The sequence below is a fragment of the Rhinatrema bivittatum genome, chromosome 10, assembly GCF_901001135.1.
Source record: "Rhinatrema bivittatum chromosome 10, aRhiBiv1.1, whole genome shotgun sequence".
Taxonomy (NCBI): domain Eukaryota; kingdom Metazoa; phylum Chordata; class Amphibia; order Gymnophiona; family Rhinatrematidae; genus Rhinatrema; species Rhinatrema bivittatum.
The window spans coordinates 106889839-106912423 of NC_042624.1; the positions used below are offsets into that span (position 1 = coordinate 106889839).

At 43.9% G+C, this 22585-nt stretch overlaps 1 protein-coding gene across 2 annotated transcripts in view; it reads right to left on the minus strand.

Annotated features, from left to right (window-relative positions):
* Positions 1 to 21497, minus strand: part of PRKAA2 (protein kinase AMP-activated catalytic subunit alpha 2) — a 35033-nt gene extending 13536 nt beyond the window's left edge. Inside the window, exons 1-6 of one of the 2 annotated variants that reach the window (XM_029618080.1) lie at positions 21314 to 21495; positions 13546 to 13687; positions 11234 to 11327; positions 9248 to 9392; positions 8201 to 8288; positions 3597 to 3821 (exon numbers count right to left, since the gene is read on the minus strand). In XM_029618080.1, coding sequence (XP_029473940.1) covers positions 3597 to 3821; positions 8201 to 8288; positions 9248 to 9392; positions 11234 to 11327; positions 13546 to 13687; positions 21314 to 21407 — 788 coding nt within the window. In that variant the 5' untranslated portion in view covers positions 21408 to 21495. Of the gene's footprint in view, positions 1 to 3596; positions 3822 to 8200; positions 8289 to 9247; positions 9393 to 11233; positions 11328 to 13545; positions 13688 to 21313 lie in introns of both variants that reach the window. The other variant, XM_029618081.1, reaches the window with a different exon arrangement.
* Between the last annotated feature and the right edge of the window lie 1088 nt (positions 21498 to 22585).

Below are 22585 nucleotides of genomic sequence, written 5' to 3' on the forward strand. Positions count from 1 at the left end.
TCTGACAGAAATATTGGAGATTTTATCAACAGAGATGGCAACATCAAGACAAAACAACAGGTCAGATATATGTCCCCAGAAAGAGTTGCACTCAACCTTTCCAGGCCCAAGATAGTCAGAGCACTCAGAAATTCATCTCCCAATTTATGTAAATTAAAGACTCCTATGACAAATAATTGTAAATCCCCACACCTCTTATTATGAATCTTTTCTTGCGCAATACTAATTGACCGTCAATATTGCCGTGTCCATCGAAGAAACTCGGGCTGTTAGCAGAAATACATCTAACAAAAGCTAAGTATCATTAAGCATTATGAAGATTATTCTAAATTGTTAAAAAAACACAGTGAAGATTGATACAGTGAACACTGAAGTGAATATTTAAAGGATGATTTTAAAACACGGAGCACTAAAGTATTGAAAAATCAAAAAATTATATGGACTGACCCATGATTATATATAAGGCAGAGTGATTGAATTGGCATGGATTGTCACACAATGACGCCTATTATGACGGTCAATTAGTATTGCGCAAGAAAAGATTCATAATAAGAGGTGTGGGGATTTACAATTATTTGTCATACATTACATAAGTTCCCTTCTCATACAAAAAATAAAAGGCGACACTAGGGGTTAATTAATTAAAGACTCCTAACAGTAATAATTCTTGAGTCCCCATAGCCAGCTTAGAGAGAAAGTCCATTAATTTTCTCGAGTCTCTTCCAAAATAATCATAGGCGATAAAATAAAGTCAGCTTCCAACTACCTAACTGGAGAATAAGTACTTCAATGTCATTAAGACATGGAAGAGGGCCAGCGAAGATATAAAAAATAAATACTACATGCGGGTGGGAGGGGGGAGGGGGAAATTATGGTTCTCAATCAAATTCTGGTTCTCAATCATATTATGGTGTATTGTATATTATTGCTTATCATATAGCTTGCTGTTGTGTTTTAATATGTTCTATATGTTACTGCTTACCTACCACAGCAATAAAATTGTTAATTAAAAAAAATAAATAAATAAATAAATACTACACCTCCCCTTTTCCCTTTGCAGGCTTGATACTCAACTTTTAAGGTCTGAGGCCATTAATTGAATCAAAATTATTTTAGCAGTATCTTAAACACAAGCCTCAGTAATACAAAGTATATCAATTCTATTTTCAATCAACAAATTAAATATGAGGGACCTTGTTGCATACTGAATGAGCATTAATACTGTATATACTATCGCCAAAGTTCCAGAGGTATTATCTTTATGAGGAAAAACTGAGAATCTCACAGGATAAATGAAATAGTTAGGGGAAGACCTTTTAGCCCCCCAAAGCCTTCTACAACACTGCAGCCTCATAAAGGCCCTGACCCTGAAACAATAGCATAAAGCACCCCTCAGAACCCACTAATTTGCTTAAATACAAATCGTGGCAGAGCAAGAGAGATAAACAAAAAAATCAATTAGTTTACAGACCACCATCACTTCAAAAACACTTGAATGCACTTAAAAGGGGTGCTTAAAGGGACATGCCCATTGGTGCACCCTTAGGTGCTGCCCCATTGGCAGAGAATAGCCAGTGCGGCCATCGCTAAGAAGAGTAACGCTGGCTCATGGTGACATCACCCATGCAGGAGGTGAAGCCACAGAACAACACTGACTTCTTCTGAGTCTAGGTCCCATGGGGAGCCTAGCTAGGGATAGGGAAAAGATCAGCTCTCACCCACAGAGAAACTGCTAAAGTTGATAGAGTTGGCTTCAAGAAATAAAGAGTAGATGAAGATATGATCCAGCGCTCTAAGATGGGCAATGTTATATATCTGCACAGTTCAACAAATCTCATCTACAGTACAAATTCAGAACATTTTTAACAGTTTTTTTTCAGTTCTCTAACTCTGCGCCATTCAAAAAGTGAGAGGTTAGAAATACGCCAGAAAAAAAAAACTTCAAGGTGAAGTAGCTCCTCTGTACATTAAGATGATTGTGAGCTGTTTCTGAAAACTAATCTAGTTAAAAGCAAACCATTTCCCCTCAGGACACATTAATCTCTAGGCTTTCATACTGTTTTGGGTCTTTAGAATTAACTCACTACCCAAGAAGCTCCTTTGTGTTCAGTCTACGCTTTGTGAAAAGAGAGAAAGCAAACAAGTCCAACACTGCATCATCTTTCAGGAAGAGGGTAAAAGCTTGACATGCAAGATAAAGGTCATTCTAAGTCCACGTTCAAGACAGGAATATTCCATTCAGGTTATTTTCAATTCAGTTTGAAGACAGTTTCCCTTCTAGTTGTTGGGGTGATAACGTTCCAAATTATAACATCCATTCTACTGCATGACATAGTCAATGTGCAGAATTATTAAGCATGACTAGCTTGCTTAGCCAAGTTGACTGCTTGATTGATCATATAGAAATATGACACTAGTAGCAGATACCCACAAAGAATTTGTAGTCAAATTAGTATTTTTATTGAAATAATATGTCTGTAAATACAGAATCTCTAGTTCTCCTTTCACCGAAGACTTTAACAGAATCGACACTTCAGGGGAGAATCCAGGCTGGAAGAGGAGGGAGGATCAGGATTTGTCCTACTTCCCCTTTGCATTCCCACCTCCTCTCACGCTCCCTCCCCACAGGACTCTTTCTTTCCCTTTGAACCTCATCCCTAGTATCTTCTTAACCCCCATCCCTGGAACCTTCTCAAATATACACCCACCCTTAGTGTCATATACATCACTGGCAACAATTCCCTCTCTTCCTTTCTCTCTCACACACACATACACAGTCCATCTAATCTTACCCTCCATCCAGCTAATCCCCTCTTTCACTCCCCAAGGCAATCTCCTCTCTCACCCCTCTCCTCAATCCTCTCTCTCTCTCATACTCCCAACCATGGCCAATCCTCTTTCTCAGCTCTTCCAATGTCTCCTCCTGCTGATGCTGGCACTGCTGACGCCAGTGTGACCTGCCTCCCCAGCATCACAGTCCACGTTGGAAGCACTCACTCTGCCCACTGCACATTACCGCCATGGCTGTCTCTGAGGCAGCCCACTCCAGGGCCACGATCCCACAGCCTGATGTTCAAGACAAAGACATCGCGTGGCCAGTGCTGGTACTGCAGCCTCTTACATTTCCTAGACCACGGGTGGTCAACTCCGGACCTCAAAAGCCTCAAACAGGCCACGTTTTCAGCATATCCACAGTGAATATGCATAAGATAGAGCTGCATGCATGGCCTCCACTGTATTGAAATTTATCTCATGCATATTCATTGTGCATATCCTGAAAACCTGGCCTGTTTGTAGCTCTCGAGGACCGGAGTTGGCCATCACTGTCCTAGACAGATAAAAAGTGATTATTATTATAATACACATCAACATCTATCTACATCCATAAAGAAAGTACCTGTGGCTGTCATTTTCCATACAACTTAGTGGGTGCCTGCTCTTTCCTATGCAGTACTGGATAACCCAGACATGTCTTTTAGTTTCTTCAAGACAAAACCCTGTTGCTTTTTAATTTTCCTGCAGCTTGTGGACGGGGGAGGGGGTGGAGGATGACGAGGAGAGGTTTTAATCCGTTATGGGCTGGCACCTGTCATTACCTGATGTCCTTGATGGTAGCCCGTTTGAGGGGATCAACCTGAAGCATGTGCACAAGAAGCCTGGCAACCGAACGGTTAAGGTACTCCGGTACATAGAAGACTCCTCCGCGGATCTTCTTAAACAGGGTGGGGACGTGCTCATCGTCAAATGGGAGAGTGCCACACAGGAGGGCGTAAAGTATCACGCCACAGCTCCAAATATCCACCTCCGGACCTGCATACAGCCTGGAGAAGAGACAAAGGAGCAATTACACCGTACATCTGTGACCCTCTCACGGGGGGAGGCATTCTCCATTCTTTTCAATGCTCACCTGTTTCCTGCTGACTCAAAAAAAAACCAAAATGCCCAGAACTCTCAATTACCAATTCTTAAAGATCTACAGCATAATGCACAGTGCCTGCTAGAGACTAGAGTCTACGCACATTAAATTAATTTGCACATGTGAGCCGTGAAGAACTGCAGAACTTCTGACGGAGGGTGTTATTTTGGTAGGTGGGCTATGGGACAAGGTCTGCAGTTTAATCAAATTAAAATAATAATTGGAAGGAGATCAGTTTGCATGTAATAGATACTTTATGGGGTTATTTTTTTGGCACCAGTACACTTAAATGGACCTGGAGGCTACAATGGAATGGTTTACCTAAATGTTATGAGTACAGAGGGTTAGCTTTGTGCTTCCTATTATGGCCCTGTAAATAGATGACTGACTTCTAGTAATGCATGGGAGAAATCAGGCTGTGCTTAAGAAATGACATTGGTTTGTTCAACATAGGGAAGGGTCATTTTGGAACAGCCTGCATCCAGCTAAAGTCTGCCACACTCACTGATTCCAGCCCAAATTTGCAACGCAGACTTAGGTGCAGAAGCGCACTTTGAAAACTAGCGGGCGTGCGGGTATACCACACCCGCCACGAAGCAAGCGCAACCGTGTGCACGCGCCGAGCGGATTGTAGAAGCCGCCCGAGTGCACGCGTATATGCCGCTGCCTGCACAAACGACAAGTTCCAAGAAAAGGGGCGGGGAGTGGGCGTTCCTGGATTTCACACTGAAATCTGCCCGGAAAGAGGCACATGCCGGAGCCTCCTGCCACTTAGCTTTCCTAATGCGATGGGTGATTTGCAAGTTATAAAATAAAGACAAATGCACAGATTGGCAAGGGTCGGGGCTAACCGGGGAGAAGGGAGGCAATTAAACTAGGGGGGTTGGAAGTCCTATCCCTTACCTGGGCAAACTGGGAACGAACTGGTAAAACTGGTTATGGCGTCGGTGCGCGCGTCTTTTAAAATCCTCCCCCACTTACGCAGATGCGGCGTTTGCATGCATAGGGGCACGTCCACTTAAAATTGTGCACACGTGCGTATATTCAGGTTATTTTATAACATTTGCACGTATATGCACGTATGTTATGTAATAGCTGCGTCCCTCAGCACAAGCCGACAAGCGAGCACACGTGTGAGCTCATGCACATGTTTAAAAATGACCGTCTAGGCCTGTAAATAATGGTTTTCCTATTCCAACTCTCCCCTCTCTCTATCGCATGTAAAAGTGCACACCAAATGACTTTTGCACATACTTTTAGGTGCACAACCCTCTCCCCCAGGGCAATTTTCAAGAGCCCATTTACGTACATAAAACTGGGGGTTTTTTGTGTGTAAATGCTTTTCAAAATCTGGCCCTTAATAGGGTCATTTTCAAACCGCCCGCACAAGCTAAAGTCTGCAGAGCCTTTTTGCCCACAGACTTCAGCCAGAATTTTCAAAAAGGATTTCTGCTTTTGCGAGCGAGCGCGCGTGTAACGGGCTCTAAGGTACACGCCCAAAGTTACACCTGTTCAGGGGCAGCTGTAACTCTGTGGGTATATTTTACACGCATACTTTCAAAACTTAAGTCCGTGCATAATTCTATTCCTGCCCCCCGACTCCACACCCTACCTCCCAAATCTTTTTGCAATGCAAGGAAAAGTATTGGCAAAATGGCCTTTGTGTGTTCCTTTATGTATACAGTGACACCCCCATCCCAGGGCAATTTTCCAAAGGCCATTTGCACATATAAAACCAAGGTTTATGCATGTAAAGCTTTTTGAAAATTACCCCCTTTAATGTTAGCTTTGACTTTACATTCTTGACAAGTGCTGGATCTCTGTGACAAGCCAAGACTCCTTTCAGTTTGAAACGAACACAAAGGGACTTTTACAGAAGTATCGATTTTCTCAGTACTATACACAATCTTCCTGTAACTGCAAACTCTGCTGTTTGACTCCCTCACCTTTCTCCCCACCTCATTAAAACCTCTTCCGCCTCCCCATGCATTCACTTGATAACTGTTTACAGATTTCTTTTTTATTTGCATGGCTTTTAAAAGGTAACTGATTCATGAATGCTATTGAAAGATGCATGAACAGCCCATGCGTGGAGTCGCTGCTCACAAATTTCAAACTCATGCTGTTTCGATCCCTTTCAAAAACTTCTGACAGCAATCTAACATCAAAACACCAAAAATTACAAATTGGAAAAAATACATACATAGTAAAAACCTGCACCCCAACAGGGCAGTAAACCCACCCAAAACACAAACTGCTGACAGTTTTTTTGTTCGTCAGGAGCTAAACTCATAGCCTGCCGAAGTCACCTTCTCACACCCCGCTAGCATAACCACCCAGCAAGTACTAGGATCAACCTATAAGAAAAAGCCCCAATTTTATTTTTTCCTGAAGGCAGTTGTCCTCCAACTGAACATCCCAAATATTCAAGCAATGTCATTCCTAATCATATTTTGTATGGATGTGATGAAGGAAGCATAGTTCTGGAAAGCTAGTCACAAATGCATTGAGTTGGTCCAATAAAGAGCTATCACCAGCCTGGGCACTGCCATGCAGAGGGACCCAGCTTTGAGGCTCATGATACAGGGTCCCAAAAGAAGCCCTGCAGCCTCCAGACAGTAGCTGCAATGACCAGACGAGGAACGATGGGTAGGAGAGCCTATCAAAACTAGAGGGAAAATCCACCTGGTAGATGCAAGTGAAGGCTCCTGGTGCCAGGATCCCAATCCTGATTCTGAGTTGAAAAGGAGAAACTACCAGGGACAAACAAAAAAAAAAGGGGGATATCACCTATAATTTGCTTGTTCACCTAACTTCTATATATCTAACTGGACTAACACAGCAACCACAATGCTTTGTCACTATGAACAACTTCATGCCTAATTTGATTTGCGGATGACCTTGTAATTTTTAGAAAAACAGTTAAAGGCCTTACTGTTTGATGAGGTGTTTATGTTCAGTCAGTCCCCAGCTCATTAGGTGCCTTGCTAATAGTCTCTGGCAGGTTCTGTTTTTGCCTGCTTTTTATTGTTTTTGTTTTTATGCTATTTGCTGCAAATGTATGTATTAATTATAATTTTCTTAAGACAACTGGTTCACTAAAAGCAAAAAAAACCCTACTACTCAGAGATGTAAATCGTTTTTTGTGTTCGTGTCGTTCTTCGTTTTTCGGCCGCCGCAGAAAATGTCGTTTTTTTGCCGTTTGGGGGTTTTTTTTCGCAAAAATCATTTTTTGGGTTAGTGTGCGCTAACTCCCTTTAGTGCACGCTAACAAAAACCATTAGATTTTGTTACTTTTTGTTCATTTTTGTTAGCGCGCACTAACGGGAGTTAGCACGCACTAATTTGAAAAACAATTTTTCGTGAAAAAATTTGAAAATACCAATCATTTTTCGGGCTCCCCAAAACATCCCGAATTGGACAATTTCATTGAAATTTTCCAATTCGGCAAAAACGAATGCACACCTCTACTACTCATGATGAAATCTGGGTTCAGATTTATTTTCATCTTTGACTGTTCGACATTTTTTGGCATTTGTTGAACGGAGGAATGGAGTGGCTTTTTCTGCACAAAGAATGTGCTTAAAACCCTTTTGTAACGTGGAGATCTCATTCATTCTTTGGGATTTAAAATTCCAAATTCTACAGAAGCTCAGCCCTAAACTCAGGAAACTGTGCATTCAAGAGATTGGCCAAGGTGCAGCGTTGCTCACTGCCATGCAGAGGGCATGGGTACGATTTCCAGCTCCCGTCTCTCCCTCCCCAGGTGGGCTGAGAATGCTGTGGACATTGTGTTCCCCGCCCCGGGGGGAGTGCATTATCGTGCAACAGCGACACCTAATGGCCGGATTGCAGGGTTTACAGGATGAGCCCTGGTTTATGCACCCACCCTGCCCCTGGCTGAGGGAAGTCACGTCTACAACTGGGAGGGGAGATGAAAACAGAAGAAGAAAAATCCCTGGGTGGTTACAAATGAGGGTGCATGATACCAGTTCCCAGCTCCGATTCCAAGTGAGATATAAGACAAAAGAAGCAGAAGGAAACTGTAAGGTTCAAAATAAAAAACTAAACAAATAGGGATGTAATCTTTTAATTTTAAAAAGGATAACAGTATAATAAATAAAACATATTAGGAGAAAAAAGTGAGGATATTCAGGAATAAGACTAAAAGAAAAAGCAATCTAGGCAAGAAATAGAGCTTGATATTTGGGAAAATCTATGTACTACTGGTGTTTGAATGTTTTATTTTTACAAATATTTTGGTGACAAAATGGGGCACCTTACCTGCCGGAGATAACTTCAGGGGCTGCATAGTTGGGTGACCCACAGCTGGTTCGCAGAAATTCCCCATCCGACATCATGTTTGACAGCCCTAGAAGTAAAACTTGCACAGATTAATCCTGACACAGGTACTTTTCCTGCCAGAAAGGGAGAGATAGAAAAAAGAGCAGAACCATATTTGCACAGGTTCTGATGCGTATAAATATCGCCTAACGCAGCCAGGGGCAAATGTTTTGGAAAAGAAAGAGCGTGAACATCCAGAAAGCAAAATCCTTTTTAATTCTAGTTTTCCTTCCATCCCCACGGCAATACAAGCACGAAAAGGTCTTGAAAAAGTGGTTGCCTCACCTTGATGGGGATACAAGTCCATATATCAGAGAGGCATGGTGTCAAGAGCCGTGGATTTCTACACATCCCCCACCCGTGCATTTAGGTATCTGTACCATTGATTTCAAATGGAAGAAACAAGACCTCAAGTACCAGAATGCAATGAGGTGCAAGTTAAAAAAAAAAAAAAAGGATTGACTGCTGGACACTTGGTCTCATTGCATCTCTGCTCCCACGAGAAGCCCAGGCTAGCAGTGCCTCCGCACGTTCACAGCTTGAGTAAATGATACCCAGCTCCAGGGCAACCTAATCAAAAGGTACGTAGGAAAACGAACAAAGGGACTGGCACTGTTACGGTGAGGAAACTTCAAATTACAGAACGGAACCGTGAATGCCATTCTGCTTATGGACGAGCAGATTAGATATGCCTCGGGGGGGGGGGGGGGGGGGGGGAAACACATTGCTGAGACTATTCCTGAGAACTGGGGCTAATCTTCTTCCTCCTCATCTGTAAAATGTCCCTTCCTTTCACAATGCAAGATGCAGCCGGTTCGGCAGCACTTTACCTCCTCCAGAAAGTCAAGCATAAAACTGACTGTTCAGGAGGGGAAAGCCACTTTACCGGCCGTAAGTCATTCCGGCTTCTGTCAGGCGCAGACGCACTACACTGATACCCTTTGGCTGGCTGCATTCCTAGGAGGCTTCTGGGGGGAGGTCACGTACCAAAGTCGGCTATCTTGGCATTCATGTGGGCGTCCAGCAGCACATTCTCTGGCTTCAGGTCTCGGTGCACCACCATGTGCCTGTGACAGTAATCCACAGCTGAGAGGATCTGCTGAAAGAGGCGTCGGGCCTCCAGCTCTTCCACCTTCAAAAGCACAAGGGGAGACCATTTGTTTTAGCGAGCAGGCCGAGGCAGCACTTTTCCTGCCAGTGTCTGCGGCGTGAAAGAAGGAAAGAAAAAGCCGTTCAACACGCGCGACGAGAAACTCAGTTAAACTGCAGAGAGTTTGTGAAATGAAAACCCCATTTTACGGCCGAGCCGCCCTAAGTCGAGTTTCGCTGCCGTCACAGATCACAGCATCACCGGTCAATCATGGGCCTCGGGCTCAGTTCAAGAATTTTTTTTTTTTAAGCCACTCTTCTTTAGCGCTGGCAAATGATTTGTAAAATGTAAGGCAGAATACGAATAATTTTCCCCCCAGAGTTTACCGTTAGTTCACAAATGCTTGGGAACGGACAAAAATCAGGCGAGGGGGTAAAAGCATCAAATAGTCCCTCCATTTTTACTCAGATTTTGTCCTGGTGTTTTGCCCATTGAAAGTACTGAGATACTTTTACTAATAAACCTGGAGGAACTTTGAAACTGAAGTAAACATTTGACTGACTGGACCCCTAATGTCCATCGGCACTTTAGGAGTTGAAATTATCAACATTGCCTTACTTCAATCTCTTTGGAGCCCAGACATCCCCTCTGCAGTGCATCCGGGTTCCACCAGCAAATAAGTTACAGCTCCAAAGTCACCCCCGTACTCGGTCCTTCTTCAAGCTGACACTACATTTTTTGCACATGTGCTGACAGCAAGTTAAGAGGTGAAAAACCCTGCAGAGATCTATTCTATCCAGGTGTTTCTTGTATACTGATACAGTCAAGCGGATGCTCACAGAGCAGTTCAGGCTAGACCAGATGGGTTATTAGGTAAATATAATATATATATATATATATATATATATCTGTCAGAGAACCCTAAAATAGGATAAGTAACACCACTAATGTTTTAAATGATTTGAAAGATGCTTAATGTTGCAAGCTTTATTACACAATGGCAAAGAATATCAAAACTGTTAAAAAAATAATTCAAAAAAATAAAATTGGCTCAATAACACACACATATATTTATCAATTGCCCTAGTCAATCATTCCTCATTCACACCGCTTCTAAACTGTCTGTAGTGTCATGCATTTACAGACTATAGCAGACTACAGAAACATCATTGGAACAACAGTCCTGTGAAACAATTACAAAGTGGACTGTGATTCAACTGTATCTCCTTTTTAATGAAGGTAACTTCCATGTGACTCATTTGCAATTCACAAAGTATCTTTCTTGAAGTCCAACTCTATTGCAAGTGTGTTATTGTTTCATTGCAAGCACTTTGTAAATATTTTGACAGTTTTATATGCATATTTATATACAAATGCATGACACTACAGAGAGTTTAGAAGCGGTGTGAATGAGGAATGATTGACTAGGGCAATTGATAAATATAGATGTGTGTTATTGAGCCAATTTTATATTTTTAAATTATTTTTTGAATAGTTTTGATATTCTTTGCCATTGTGTAATAAAGCTTGCAACATTAAGCATCTTTCAAATCATTTAAAACATTAGTGGTGTTACTTACCCTATTTTAGGGTTCTCTGACAGATATACCATTTTAGGTACTCACATATCATTTTTATTTTATTTAAAGCCTAGATCCAATATACTATCTATCTATATATACACACACAAACACACATATGAGGCATTGAAAACTACAAGAAACAATAGTGCTCTAACGCAGATGCCTGATGGTAACATTAAGAGCCAAATGGTCTTCTCCTTGAACAATGAAAGCCCTACTGACCACTATGCCTCACCCTCCAAACTCAAAATATAAATCAGAGCCCTGTGGTTATTTTAAGCTTTACTCTCCCTCGCTTACCCGTCCATTTTTACAGATATAGTCAAATAGTTCACCACCGGATACGTATTCCATCACCATGAAGAAATCCGTTGGTGTGCTGATCACCTGATACCTAAAAAAATAAAGAAACAAAAAATCGGTGCCCTCAAAAGAGACAGCCTATACTTCTCTGGGGGAGACAGGGTCTTATTTTATCTCTCTCTCGTGATGTCGCCTCCATATCTGGCTCCTAATCTACCTTCAGTCCTACACAATTTCATCCGATCCCTGTCCAATATTCTAGCAGAATCAGACCTAGATTTGCCACTGAGATAATGGGCTGACGGGGAACCATGTCCCCCTTCTGCTCCAGTGGCATTTTCACCCAAGCACCATTCAGCCTGAGCAGCAGCAGCGTCCCCATCAGACTCTCGCCCCCCCCCCCCCTAAAGGTGCAGGGATGTGCAGGCTGGCAGCGTTATCCCCAGCACTATATAACAGAATGACCACTGGCCCACCGATCCTGTGTCTTTCACGGGGATGAATTCAATGGGACGCTGCAGCCCAAGATGAGCGGTGCTTGGGAGAAGGTTCCACTGGGCTGGAGCAGACAGAACCTCACAGAACCTCTGGGTTCTGGGTGTGTGTGGGGGCGGGGGTTGTCTCTTAACCCCCGCCCCCACACACACCCAGTAACGCTCCTGCATTCTTGAGGCCAGGTAATGGTGGAGAAACTGTCTAGGGGTGAACAAGAGATATATCCAGCCCTGAACGGGACCTGGTCCCTGGACTGCAGAGAACACACCCTTCCTATTTTGTAATTCCGCATGTAAATTAAGAGTTGTAAGGACCACTATAAGTCGAGAGATCCAGTTGTGCACCTCCTTACGTGCTAACTAATACCGGCTAGAGAACAGTTACTTCCAAATACGGTGTTTTGCCATATAGCCTTCAAAGACAGAAAAATTCACAGTGCTGCCAAGCAGCTCAAAGCCATACCAGGTAATTTTCAAAGGAAAATGTAAATGTAACATACTATCGTAGCAATTTTCAAAAGCCCAATTCCCCGCTTTAAGTGCATTTAATGCGAGTAAAACCTGTCAGTAGGTTTTACCGTCAATCTGTGGAATGTTCCAGCTCAAGAGAGATTACTCACTACAAGACCCCTGCGCGGGCACACTCGTCACCCATATCTGAAATTATCAGGTGTAGTCTTAGAACACATAGGTTGTGCCAATGTGCCATCTTGCACAGCTGCCGTCATGAGCAGGGTTGCCAACTGTCAGCAAATTTACTGACAGTCAGTAAAAAAAAAAAGACATATGAAAAGATAACTTTCGTGTCAAAATGTCAGAAGAAACAAGGCCCGTGGCTTTGGTGCCACGGGCTCAGGTTCTGAGAGGCTGCCACAGCCGACAGAAGAGGACTACTCGGGGGATAAAGTAGTGAATCTCTGCATGGTAATTCCTCCTGTGCACAAAATGGCAATGATAAAATGAGTTATCAATAAAAAAAAAAAAAAGTTAGGCTGGGAGGGTACATTTTCATGGAGTTGACAAGCATGGTCAATAACTCATATGACTAATTTGGTCACAGATGCCCTCAGGATAGAAGAGTTTATTAAGTCATTCTTTCTGTAATTTCGGGCTCGGAAAACAAAATGCTGTTAATTCTCTCCTCAGCAGCCCTGCAAATCCTTACTGACCTTCTCTTCCTTAGATTCCTCATGGGCCCAATACAGAGTTAAAGGCCCTGAAACTACAGAAAAATAACTTTTACTAATTAGTAAAGTCACATTCAATTTACAATGTATAACCCTACATACCACCAGAGAGAACGTGGTATTATTTAAATGAACACATATTAGAAATAGACTGAATATTATCCAGACTGTGGCCCAGGTTTGCCCTTGCGATGGATCTGTTTTACAACAATATATGAATTCTCTGCTGGCCAGAATTTCTTGTTGTTCCCTCTTCCACAGCTGGATTCGTAGCCGCTTTTACTTCCCATTGGCACAGCTGGAGTCCTATGGCCTGTCATGCTTCTTTTTGAGCTAAACAGTTCGCATTTTGATTACAATTTATCAGGAAATTAAACAAAAGAAGAAAAACACAAGGCTCTGTCCAAGATTTGCAAAAATATGTGACCTCCCACAAGTCATGAAGCCAGCACAAATTTCAAACAAAGCAGACCCTGGGTCTCTAGATGCACTTCCGTCACTTAACTCAGTTCGGAAATTCTGCAGAACACAAAGGGCCAGAGGGAATTCTACAGCAGGGCCGCAGAAAAGAAACCCGACATGAAGGCGGACACACAACAGCACAAAAAAAAAACCCCAAAATACTTACAGTTTTATAATATGAGGATGCCGGAAGAGTTTTAGGTTTTGAATTTCTCGCTTGATTTTGCCAACCACATCCAAATTCCGAATCTTCTGCCTGTTTAGAATTTTTACTGCCACTTTATGTCGAGTCAACTGGTGCTCGCCAACTAAAGGAAAGAGAAGAGCGACCCTGCATTTAAGAATGAACTTTCAGTTTAACAGCTGTCATGTAGGATAATTAAACAGAAACACAGCCATATTTGGTTATTCTAAAAATGTACAACCCGCTCTACCTACATTTCTAGGCAGGGTACAAAAATACATACATACTACAAACATACGTGTGTGTGTGTGTGTGTGTGAGGACCATTAGAAAGTTCTGACATCCAATTATATCTACAATTATACAGCAGCCAGGGCTACCTAACTACCTCACATGAACCGCATTCTTGTTTCACTTCAGAAATTCAGTTTCCTTTATTTTAGAGGTTTTTCTTTATTTTAGAGGTGTGGTGGTTTGTTTTTTTTATTACCTCATGATATGGGAAAACACCAGCTACAAACTGGGCAGGGGGGAATGATTTCCTTAAACGGACATTTTATTTTCTTAAGGGGACTCTGCCATTGTTGGTGAACTGGCAAAATACAGGGAGGTGGGAGTCTTTGCAGAGGCTGCCGCAGAGGTAACATCTGTCTTTTTGCTGTGTGCCGAGCTGCAAATCAAACAGGAAAGGACTTTTCACAGAGAAGTTATTTACTGCTTTTTTGAGAGCTTAAAATGGTAGTGCACTTTCACGCCGGACAGGGATGCGCCCAGGAAAAAAAATATTTGGGGGTTTTTTTTTTCACATCGTTTGTATTTTCATCTTTATTTTGTTTCTTTTCATTTCATCGAGATGAAATAAACATAACAAACAAAAGTAATAAAGGGGCAGAGTTCTACTTCCACACAAAAGCCCCTCAGTTGCCACCAAAGTACAAAAGCTAATCCATCCCCTCCCCCCTCAACGGCCCTTCCTGGGCACAAGATCCTACCCTATCCATGGGAGCGAATAAGCTGACGTGGGCAGCAGCTACTTCCAGGTACTGCTGCCCTGCCAGGTCCTATTGTCAAAATGACGCCAGCCAGACCTGAGACCGACACCGTTCTGTGCAACAAAATGCAGCTGGCTGGTGCCATGTTGACTATGAGACCCGGCAGGGCAGGAGCGACTGGGTATCACTCCTGCCTCATTTCAATTTATTCAGCCCCATGGATGGGCTCATTTATTCTAATTTATCATTTATTTACATCTATTTATCGCCTCTTCCCACAGCAACGAAGCGATTCACAACATCAAATATATAACGCTTTCCAATCCTAAAATGTAACATTTATAATAACAAATACAAAATTACACACAACCCCAATATATCATCCCCACCCAATCAACTCTGCCTAAAATACCCTAAAAAAATCTCTCCACCATTATTAACAATTTAAAACAATAACAAAAATAAGATCATGCATCCAGGAAGGAACAGAGAAGGGCTGGAAGAGGGACCAACCTTTGTATTTTGGTGGCACTTAGTGGGGTTTAATTGGGTTTCTCTTTTTGGTTTAAAATGACACCAAGTGGAGCATTTTGTTGTACTGTATTTCTCATGTTTCAAAATGAATGCACACCTCTAGTGCCTGTCCAGGAAGCATCTCACTCTCAACAATTCCCAAGGTTTAGTTAGGTTTTTGCCAGTGTATTAACCTGTGAGATAGCACAGATCAGAGAGCTGAATGTGAGTTGCAGTAACCTATCTGTTATTTGTATGAGCTGCTATGCATTTATACCCCAGGGCAGGAATGTTTGAGTTAAGGCAAACGCAAAACATGGTAACGCGCATTAAAGCGTCAGCATCCTGTTTAAGTACACCCTTCACACTGAAATCTAAGATGAAACAGCTCATCCTGGTAAGGGCTGAGGTCTGCCTCACCTTAGTTTTTTGGATGAGGTTAAGATCTTATGTAACGCACAGGAGGCCGATGCAATAAAGACGCGTGGAAAATGGCCACTCGGTGTTGAGTGCCCGCTTTCCTAATGCAAGCCCAGCCTCTCCTGGGCGCCCGATACAATATTTAAACGAGGGGGGTCACACTAAAAAGGAGGTGCTAGGGATAACTGCACGCCCCTAGTGCTTCCTTGGCAGCGGATGCCCAGGAAAGGTGGCTGTCAGCAGATTGGGAAAACGGACGCTCAATTTTACAAGCCTGCGTTTTCCTAATGTGTGCACAGCCACGGGTTAGGAAAATGGACGCTTGTTAATTGAGCGTCCCGTTTCCTAATCTGACCGCTGGCACAATTTTCTTTCTTTTTTTTTTTAACCTTTTTGCTCCTCCAACTTAATATCACCACAATATGAAGTCAGAGGCATTAATTTATGAGTGTAAAAATGTGCGGATTCGGCATACATTTTTTTTTGCTTTGTATCTGGGGCGAATAGCTAACAGCCTCACCAACATGCATTTACATGTGATGAGCGCTATTCGTTTTTTTGTGAGGGGGGTTGGACGCGTGTTTTGGATGCGCTAAAAACCCCCCCTTATTGTATGGGCCTGAGGGTTAACAACTCTTCCCTTCAAACTCACTAAGAGGAATTAACTCTTTGAAAGCCAACCAAACTGCAAAGATTAATCAGTAATTTATAGAGCGCTGTTAATTATCATCCATTTATTTAATTATTGTCCTTTTTGAGTCTAATGTTCTGATTTTTAATTCCGTACATTATCCATGTGATTTGTACTCTGATTTATTTTTGATACTATATTTATTCCAGTTTTATGATAAAATTGTGTAGGGTTTTTGTAATTTGGGGCTTTTCATTTTTGCTTTGATTTCCTATTCCATGCCTTGAGCACATCAGTGGTAAGGTGCCTTGATCTAGAATAAGGAAATATTATTTTGGGAAGGACAGGAGCATGAAAATACTGCAGGACCTGCAGCTGAGCTCAGAGACAATCTGTAAGATAGGGCATGGCTACTCGGCAAAAGAAAAGCCTAAGGGCAAGGGTAGCACTGATCTACCGACTACAACTGCGGAAGAAGGCTTGAGTTGGTACATCTGAAACCTGAGAGCAGTAACATCACGTCTCCGGGCTTCAGCTTCTGAAATGTAGCTAATTCTGTTTCAGGCAATAATATTTAAATTTTGTTTTCACGATGCACCTGATGAGCCAATCTGCTTTATTGCTTTTCATGAAGGCTACAGCATTGGGAAATTTAAGTACAAATTAAGCTTCTGTTATTGTGATGCAACTCTCCTTAACAAATATGGAGGTGGACGAGGCCTAAAATCCAATAATCTTTTATTTAGTGATTAAATTGTGTAGAACCATCTCCCAAAAACGAATAACGATGGAAGCGGTGTACAAGAAAACACATAATATAAAAACACTGTAGGCCTGAGGGAACAACCAAACGTCAGAACAATAGTCAGAAGTGTGAGGAAGGCTCTCCAGGTGACTGGGTCCAATGTAGGTACACAACATGAGCAGGCCCTTCCTCTAGTTCTTGAAGGTTTCACCTCTTTAAGCGAGGGACCCAACAAAAGTGCCCCAATTAGCTGATCTGGGAGCAAGTGAGAGGAGATATCCAACTAAGCAGCTCTGTACGAGGAACAAACCTTGGCCATGTAATGCCTTAAAGGTCAACATCAATGCATTCGAAAGTAATCCTAGACTGGATAAGCAACCAAGGAAGGTTTTTCAGTATTGGGGCTAATATGATCCCAATGCCTGTGACTGGTGAGTACACCAGCAGCCAGATTTTGAATGGATTGCAGCTTCTGGAAAGCCGACTGCCCAACTGATTTAAAGAGTACCTTTAAAGGAAAAAAAAAATGCACAAGAACGTGACAACCTTCGCCATAAAGGGGACCCATTTCAGAGCATCGTTAGTTCACATGCAAATGTTCCCAGCTAATTAAAATGTTCCCAGCTAAGCCTGATGTCGGGCACTACTTCTTACAAGTTTCCAACTTTTGATAATTTTGCTGTTTTTCTGTATGGGTTGCCAGCAGTCCACTGCATGCCAATGTACTTTTCGAACCTGAGATGAAATTGCTTGTTGAAAGAGTTTTAAGGTACTAAAAATGATCACAAGTTATCAATGAAGAGTAGCTCTTTACACTGTAAGGTATGCTTTACTTAAATGTGATTGATTTTAAAGTAACTTTGATGCAGTATTGTTTCCAGTAGTCTCCAGAAGAGGAGAAACAAATGTTCTTGGAAATGCAGGAAAGTGCATGGACTCATAAAGCTCCAGTACTAGCAAATGCTTTTGAACAATTCAGTGGGAAGTTAATAAAAGCGGAATCTATGATTTTTATGTTATCGGTTTTAAAAGCCTTTAATGTTATCTAATCATGTTTACCAACTAATTTTCTTTTTGATGCAGAAGATTCCTCCTGCTCCTTTGTACTTCCAGCTGGGCTGGGATCTAGCGTCATGAATCTTCATTCACAACAACCTGGGGATGCCCCTCCCCCCAATCTATATCTTCTCCCATCATGCACCAGTTCTCCTGCCAGAACCCTGCAATCATGGGATCTCAATCCGGCCACTGGGCATCACATTTGAGCAACGACCATGACTCCCTCCCTGCTGGGGGGGGTTGTGAATGTTGCCAGGCCATCGCGAGAACAGGAAGACCCAATTCAGGAATTGGACTGGAGACCTTCTGCACATCGGTGCGTAGCGTTTACCAGGAGAGCCACCTATTTAACTTCTAAACCCCAATGCATGTAAAAAACAATTCTCTTTCTTTGGTCAGATTTTCTTTTCACACCAGCTGAGAGGTGTCAAGTCCAACTGTTTATGAAAGCCCCTGCCACTGAGCTATTCCCACCGTTACAGATCTGAGGAAATCGGAAGACTGTAGACGCATCACACGTAAACATGTCAATTATGAGTACTGTGCTAAGTATCTTAAAACAAAAAAAAAAGACACAGGCAGGATCGAAGCGATCCAAAGAAAGGCAATTAAAATGGTTTGGGGTCTGCATCAAAAGCCATATGAGATGAGACTGAAGGATCTAAATATGTAAATCCTGGCGAAGAGAAGGGTATCAATGATGCATGGGAATCGAGCCTTTTCTAATGGAAAGGAAGCTGTAGGACTAGGGGGTCATCATATGAAGCTCCAAGGGGGTGGACACAGGAACAACATTAGGAAAGGTTTCTTCATGGAAAGGGTGGTGGATGCATGGAAGGCCCTCCGGGTAGAGGTAGTTAAGACGAGAACTGTGATGGAATTCAGAAGAGCTTGGGATAAACACAAGAGGACTCTTAGTGGCTAAAGAATGGAAATGAAGATAAGAGGTAACCTGCACTGGGGCAACCTACACAGAGCGGCAGTTACTATATCAACAGAATAAAAATGAATGCAAAGAATAAATAAATAGATAAAGCTTGCTGGGCAGACTGGATGGCGCACTTGGGTCTTTTTCTGCCGACATTTACAATGTTACTGTAAATCTTGCAAGAACTGCCAAAGGGGAGCTAAGAAGCACAGTTTTCAAAACAGGAATTATGTCCATAATCCAAGGTGCACACCTTGTACTGGAAAAAAAAAAAGAAAAGAAAAGAAATATAACAGATTGCTTTGTATATTGGAAAAAATTAGGGAAGCAGACTTAGGATAAGACTTAAAGAGGAAGCCAGAGCAACTAAACGAATAGATTCAGGGTACAAGGAATCTCTTATCTTGTTTCCCCACTAAAACTTCTTCAGCGATGTGAACAAACCGCATACACTAAATCATTTTCAAATGAAATACACAGCCATGTACTAATTCAAACTCAACGGCGCGACCCGGCCGCCACCTGTCAGCTTGTGTTTACCATCGACCCACTGACTGAAGCTAAAATGAGCCAAAGTGTCAACAAAGCAAGGCGGATAATCGCAGTCTTGACACTGAATCTGTTCCACTAATCCTAGCGCGGATGAAGCCCAGGTTGCGTGTTGGCAAAACACCGAGGCAGCGAGCTAATGACGTGCGCCGGCGGCGTTTCCTGCAGGAGCCTTTCTGTAGTCCTGACTGTCTGCCTGAGCCTGACCTTAATACAGTGGGGGAGTTTTATTTTCATATTTAAGTGCTTAAGGTCACGATTGTTTACAAAAGCAACCTAGCATTTTCTTTTTTTTTCAATGGCAGATGTGTTTGCACTGCCAGCTCCTAAATCCGAATCCTGGTCAGTAGTAGCAGGAGCGCGGGGACCTCGGGGGTGCGGTGCCTTGAAATGCCACGGGTGGGGGGGAATTGTTTTAGGCCAGCGTCAAATGCAAAGGGCCACATCCCTACAGCTCTTTCGCACGCTTTTTGTAAAACAGACCTCAGACGTTTGGGTGAAGCTTATATCTGCTCAAAACAGATGCCACCGAGGCGGGCCTGGGGGCCACTGAAATGGTTGCACAGGCTCTATTCCCGGTTTAACCCCCCCCCCCCCCAATGTGAAAGACCCGGTGAGTTTCGGATTAACTGTTATTATGCACGAATGGGAGGAACGCTATTTCGTTAGGAAAGACAAGAGAAAGACCGAATTAAACGATTTTGGAACTTTTTCTTTTCGGGGGGGGGGGGGGGGGGGGCATTGGAGAGGCAGCAGCTTTTCTCGGGACGGGTGGGAAGGCTGACCCCTGCCTCTGTGCCCTACTTCCAGTACTCCCAGCGTCAGTCTGGGTAGTGGGAAGGGCATCCCCCGCTTACAAACAGGCAGCACTCAAGGGCAACGTAAACAGAAAAAGAATTTAAAAAAAACGAATAAAGCCACAAGCTCTGCCGCTCCAGCGAGTCTGGCATAAATCAGATACACGACAGGGTCCGAGGACTAGCTTCGACGATGATTTAAAACCAAACACCGTATAGGAGGCAATAATTCCGTCAGAAGACGGCATGGCAATACCTCAGTTTAAGGCACCAGCTCGCAGCCTCAGCATTTATTTATTTTTTTGGGCAGGTCAGCTGATTTTCTAGTGCAAACCTCACCTACTATGGTGATTTCGATATTCAAGAATAGCCAGAGATCAAATGCTAGAAGAAGCATGCTGGATCGCCCCGGTCCCGTTCTGCAATTTACCACCTTGGCAACCCAGCGCAAAGGAGGTGCAATTATCTACCACAGCCGGGACTTTACCCGGTCCTCTCACACCATCTCAGTGTCACCTCCAAAAAAAAAAAAACCTCAATAGTATTGAAATCAAAGGACATCCCTTCCCTGCATGCCTTCCTGGTCTTTTTTTATTATTGGGAGTTGCCCCGATAAAAGAAAAAACTAGTCAGGAACGTTTCAAATTAATCCAATCCTACAACTTGTCCGGTGACCTTTATTTGGTGACTTTGAAACCGGAGCGCCCCGAGGAAGGGCGCCTCCGCAGGATCTAGGTCGGTGGCGACAGGGAGCTTGCATAGGAGAGCAGGTGCACGTCTCCCTCCCCGGGGGGGGGGGGGGATCAGGTGCGCGGGGCCCCTCCCGGCTGGCTCGCTTACAATATTTATTTGCGGCTCTCCCTGGCTAGATCCGCTCCCTGACGGCGGCGGCAATGCCCCCCTATTCGCCAAACCCCCACTACGGCATCGGCCGAGCAACCCCCGGCCAGGAGCGCCACCTTACGCTCTTTCCGTAGAAAGCACCGCAAAGCCTGGAGCCGCTCCACGCTGAATTCCGCGCAGCCGCCCACCCCGCCTCGCCGTGGGTGCGGGTTAGGGAGAGGGGGGGGGGTGACAAGGCAAGGCGAGGAGGAACCGCAAGAAAAGAGACTCAGCTTTTCACTTTTCCGAAGGTGCCGACTCCCAGGGTGTCTCCCAAGATGTAATGTCCTATTTTAACCCTGCCATCGTGTTTCTGTTTCTCAGCCATCTTTGCATTTCAGCGCTCTGTACCCAGAATGCAGCGGAGGCGGAGGGGGGAAAGAGAGGGAGAGGGGTCGGGGGGAGGAGGGGCGCATTCCTGGGTCTCGGCCAGCGCTGCGAAATGTGACAAGAAGCCGGGGGGGGGGGGGGGGGGGACACTGAGCGGAGATTTAACGCCGCGTGCAGCTCGGTCCCTTCCGGATTTATGTTCCTGCCGGCAGCCCCGAGTCGGGGGCTGAGCGGCTGCTGCTGCCTTTCGGCTGAGACACCGCAGCCCCTCTGCACCTGCCTCCGCCCGCTAGGGAAGGGGTGGGGGTGAGGGCGGGGGGGACTCAGGAGGAGGGGAAGGGCTGCGGCCTGCGTTCGGCCAGGGGCGGACTGCGGCTTCCGCGGGGAGCGGAATTTAGCGACCCTCCCTTCTGCCTGCCGCCGCCGCCTCCCCTTGAATGGGAGTCAGCTTTAAAGCCTGCCCAGAGCCGCCTAAAGGACAAATAAAGGATTAGGGGCGCACTGCGTGCCTGCTTATTACCAACATGTGGTCTGCTAACTGTCAGCCAATTATTTCTGAAACTTCTCCTGCGAATGAGGGATTTGCATTTTGCAGCATCGGACTCTTAAACAAAATAGCATTTTACAAGCAGTGCTAGTACAACTTAGATATTTTATTTTTGTGCCCCAGGGCACCTCCCCACCCCCGGGTGGATTTCCATATTTTCCTTCTGCGTCCCCAAACTGTCCTGTTGACCTCGCAGGTTTTCAGGGTATTGACCATGAATATGCATGAGGTAAATTTTCATATATATATATATATATATATATATATATATATATATATATATATATGGAGTCTCCACTGAAGGCAAATTTTTTTCTCATGCACATTCATTATAGACATCGTGAAGCTGTTTGTTTTGAAGTCAACGGGAAAGGTTTGGAAAGCGCTCCTCTGTTTTGAGACTTGTGGAGAGGAGCCTGGGAGCAGTTGGCGAGTCCGGGGCGGGGGCCTGAGTAGGAGGCATGCATAGGCTTAATGAAAAGGTCACCCTGCTTGAGGAGTCAGGGCCTGTACTAGCGTTGGCAGCTCTGAAAAATAAAAACAACTTAGCTGCTTGCCCCTCCATCTCTCCCATTCAGCCTCCCCTCCCCCTGTGGACCTTTTCTTGTGAAAGCAAGGGGTGGGCCAAG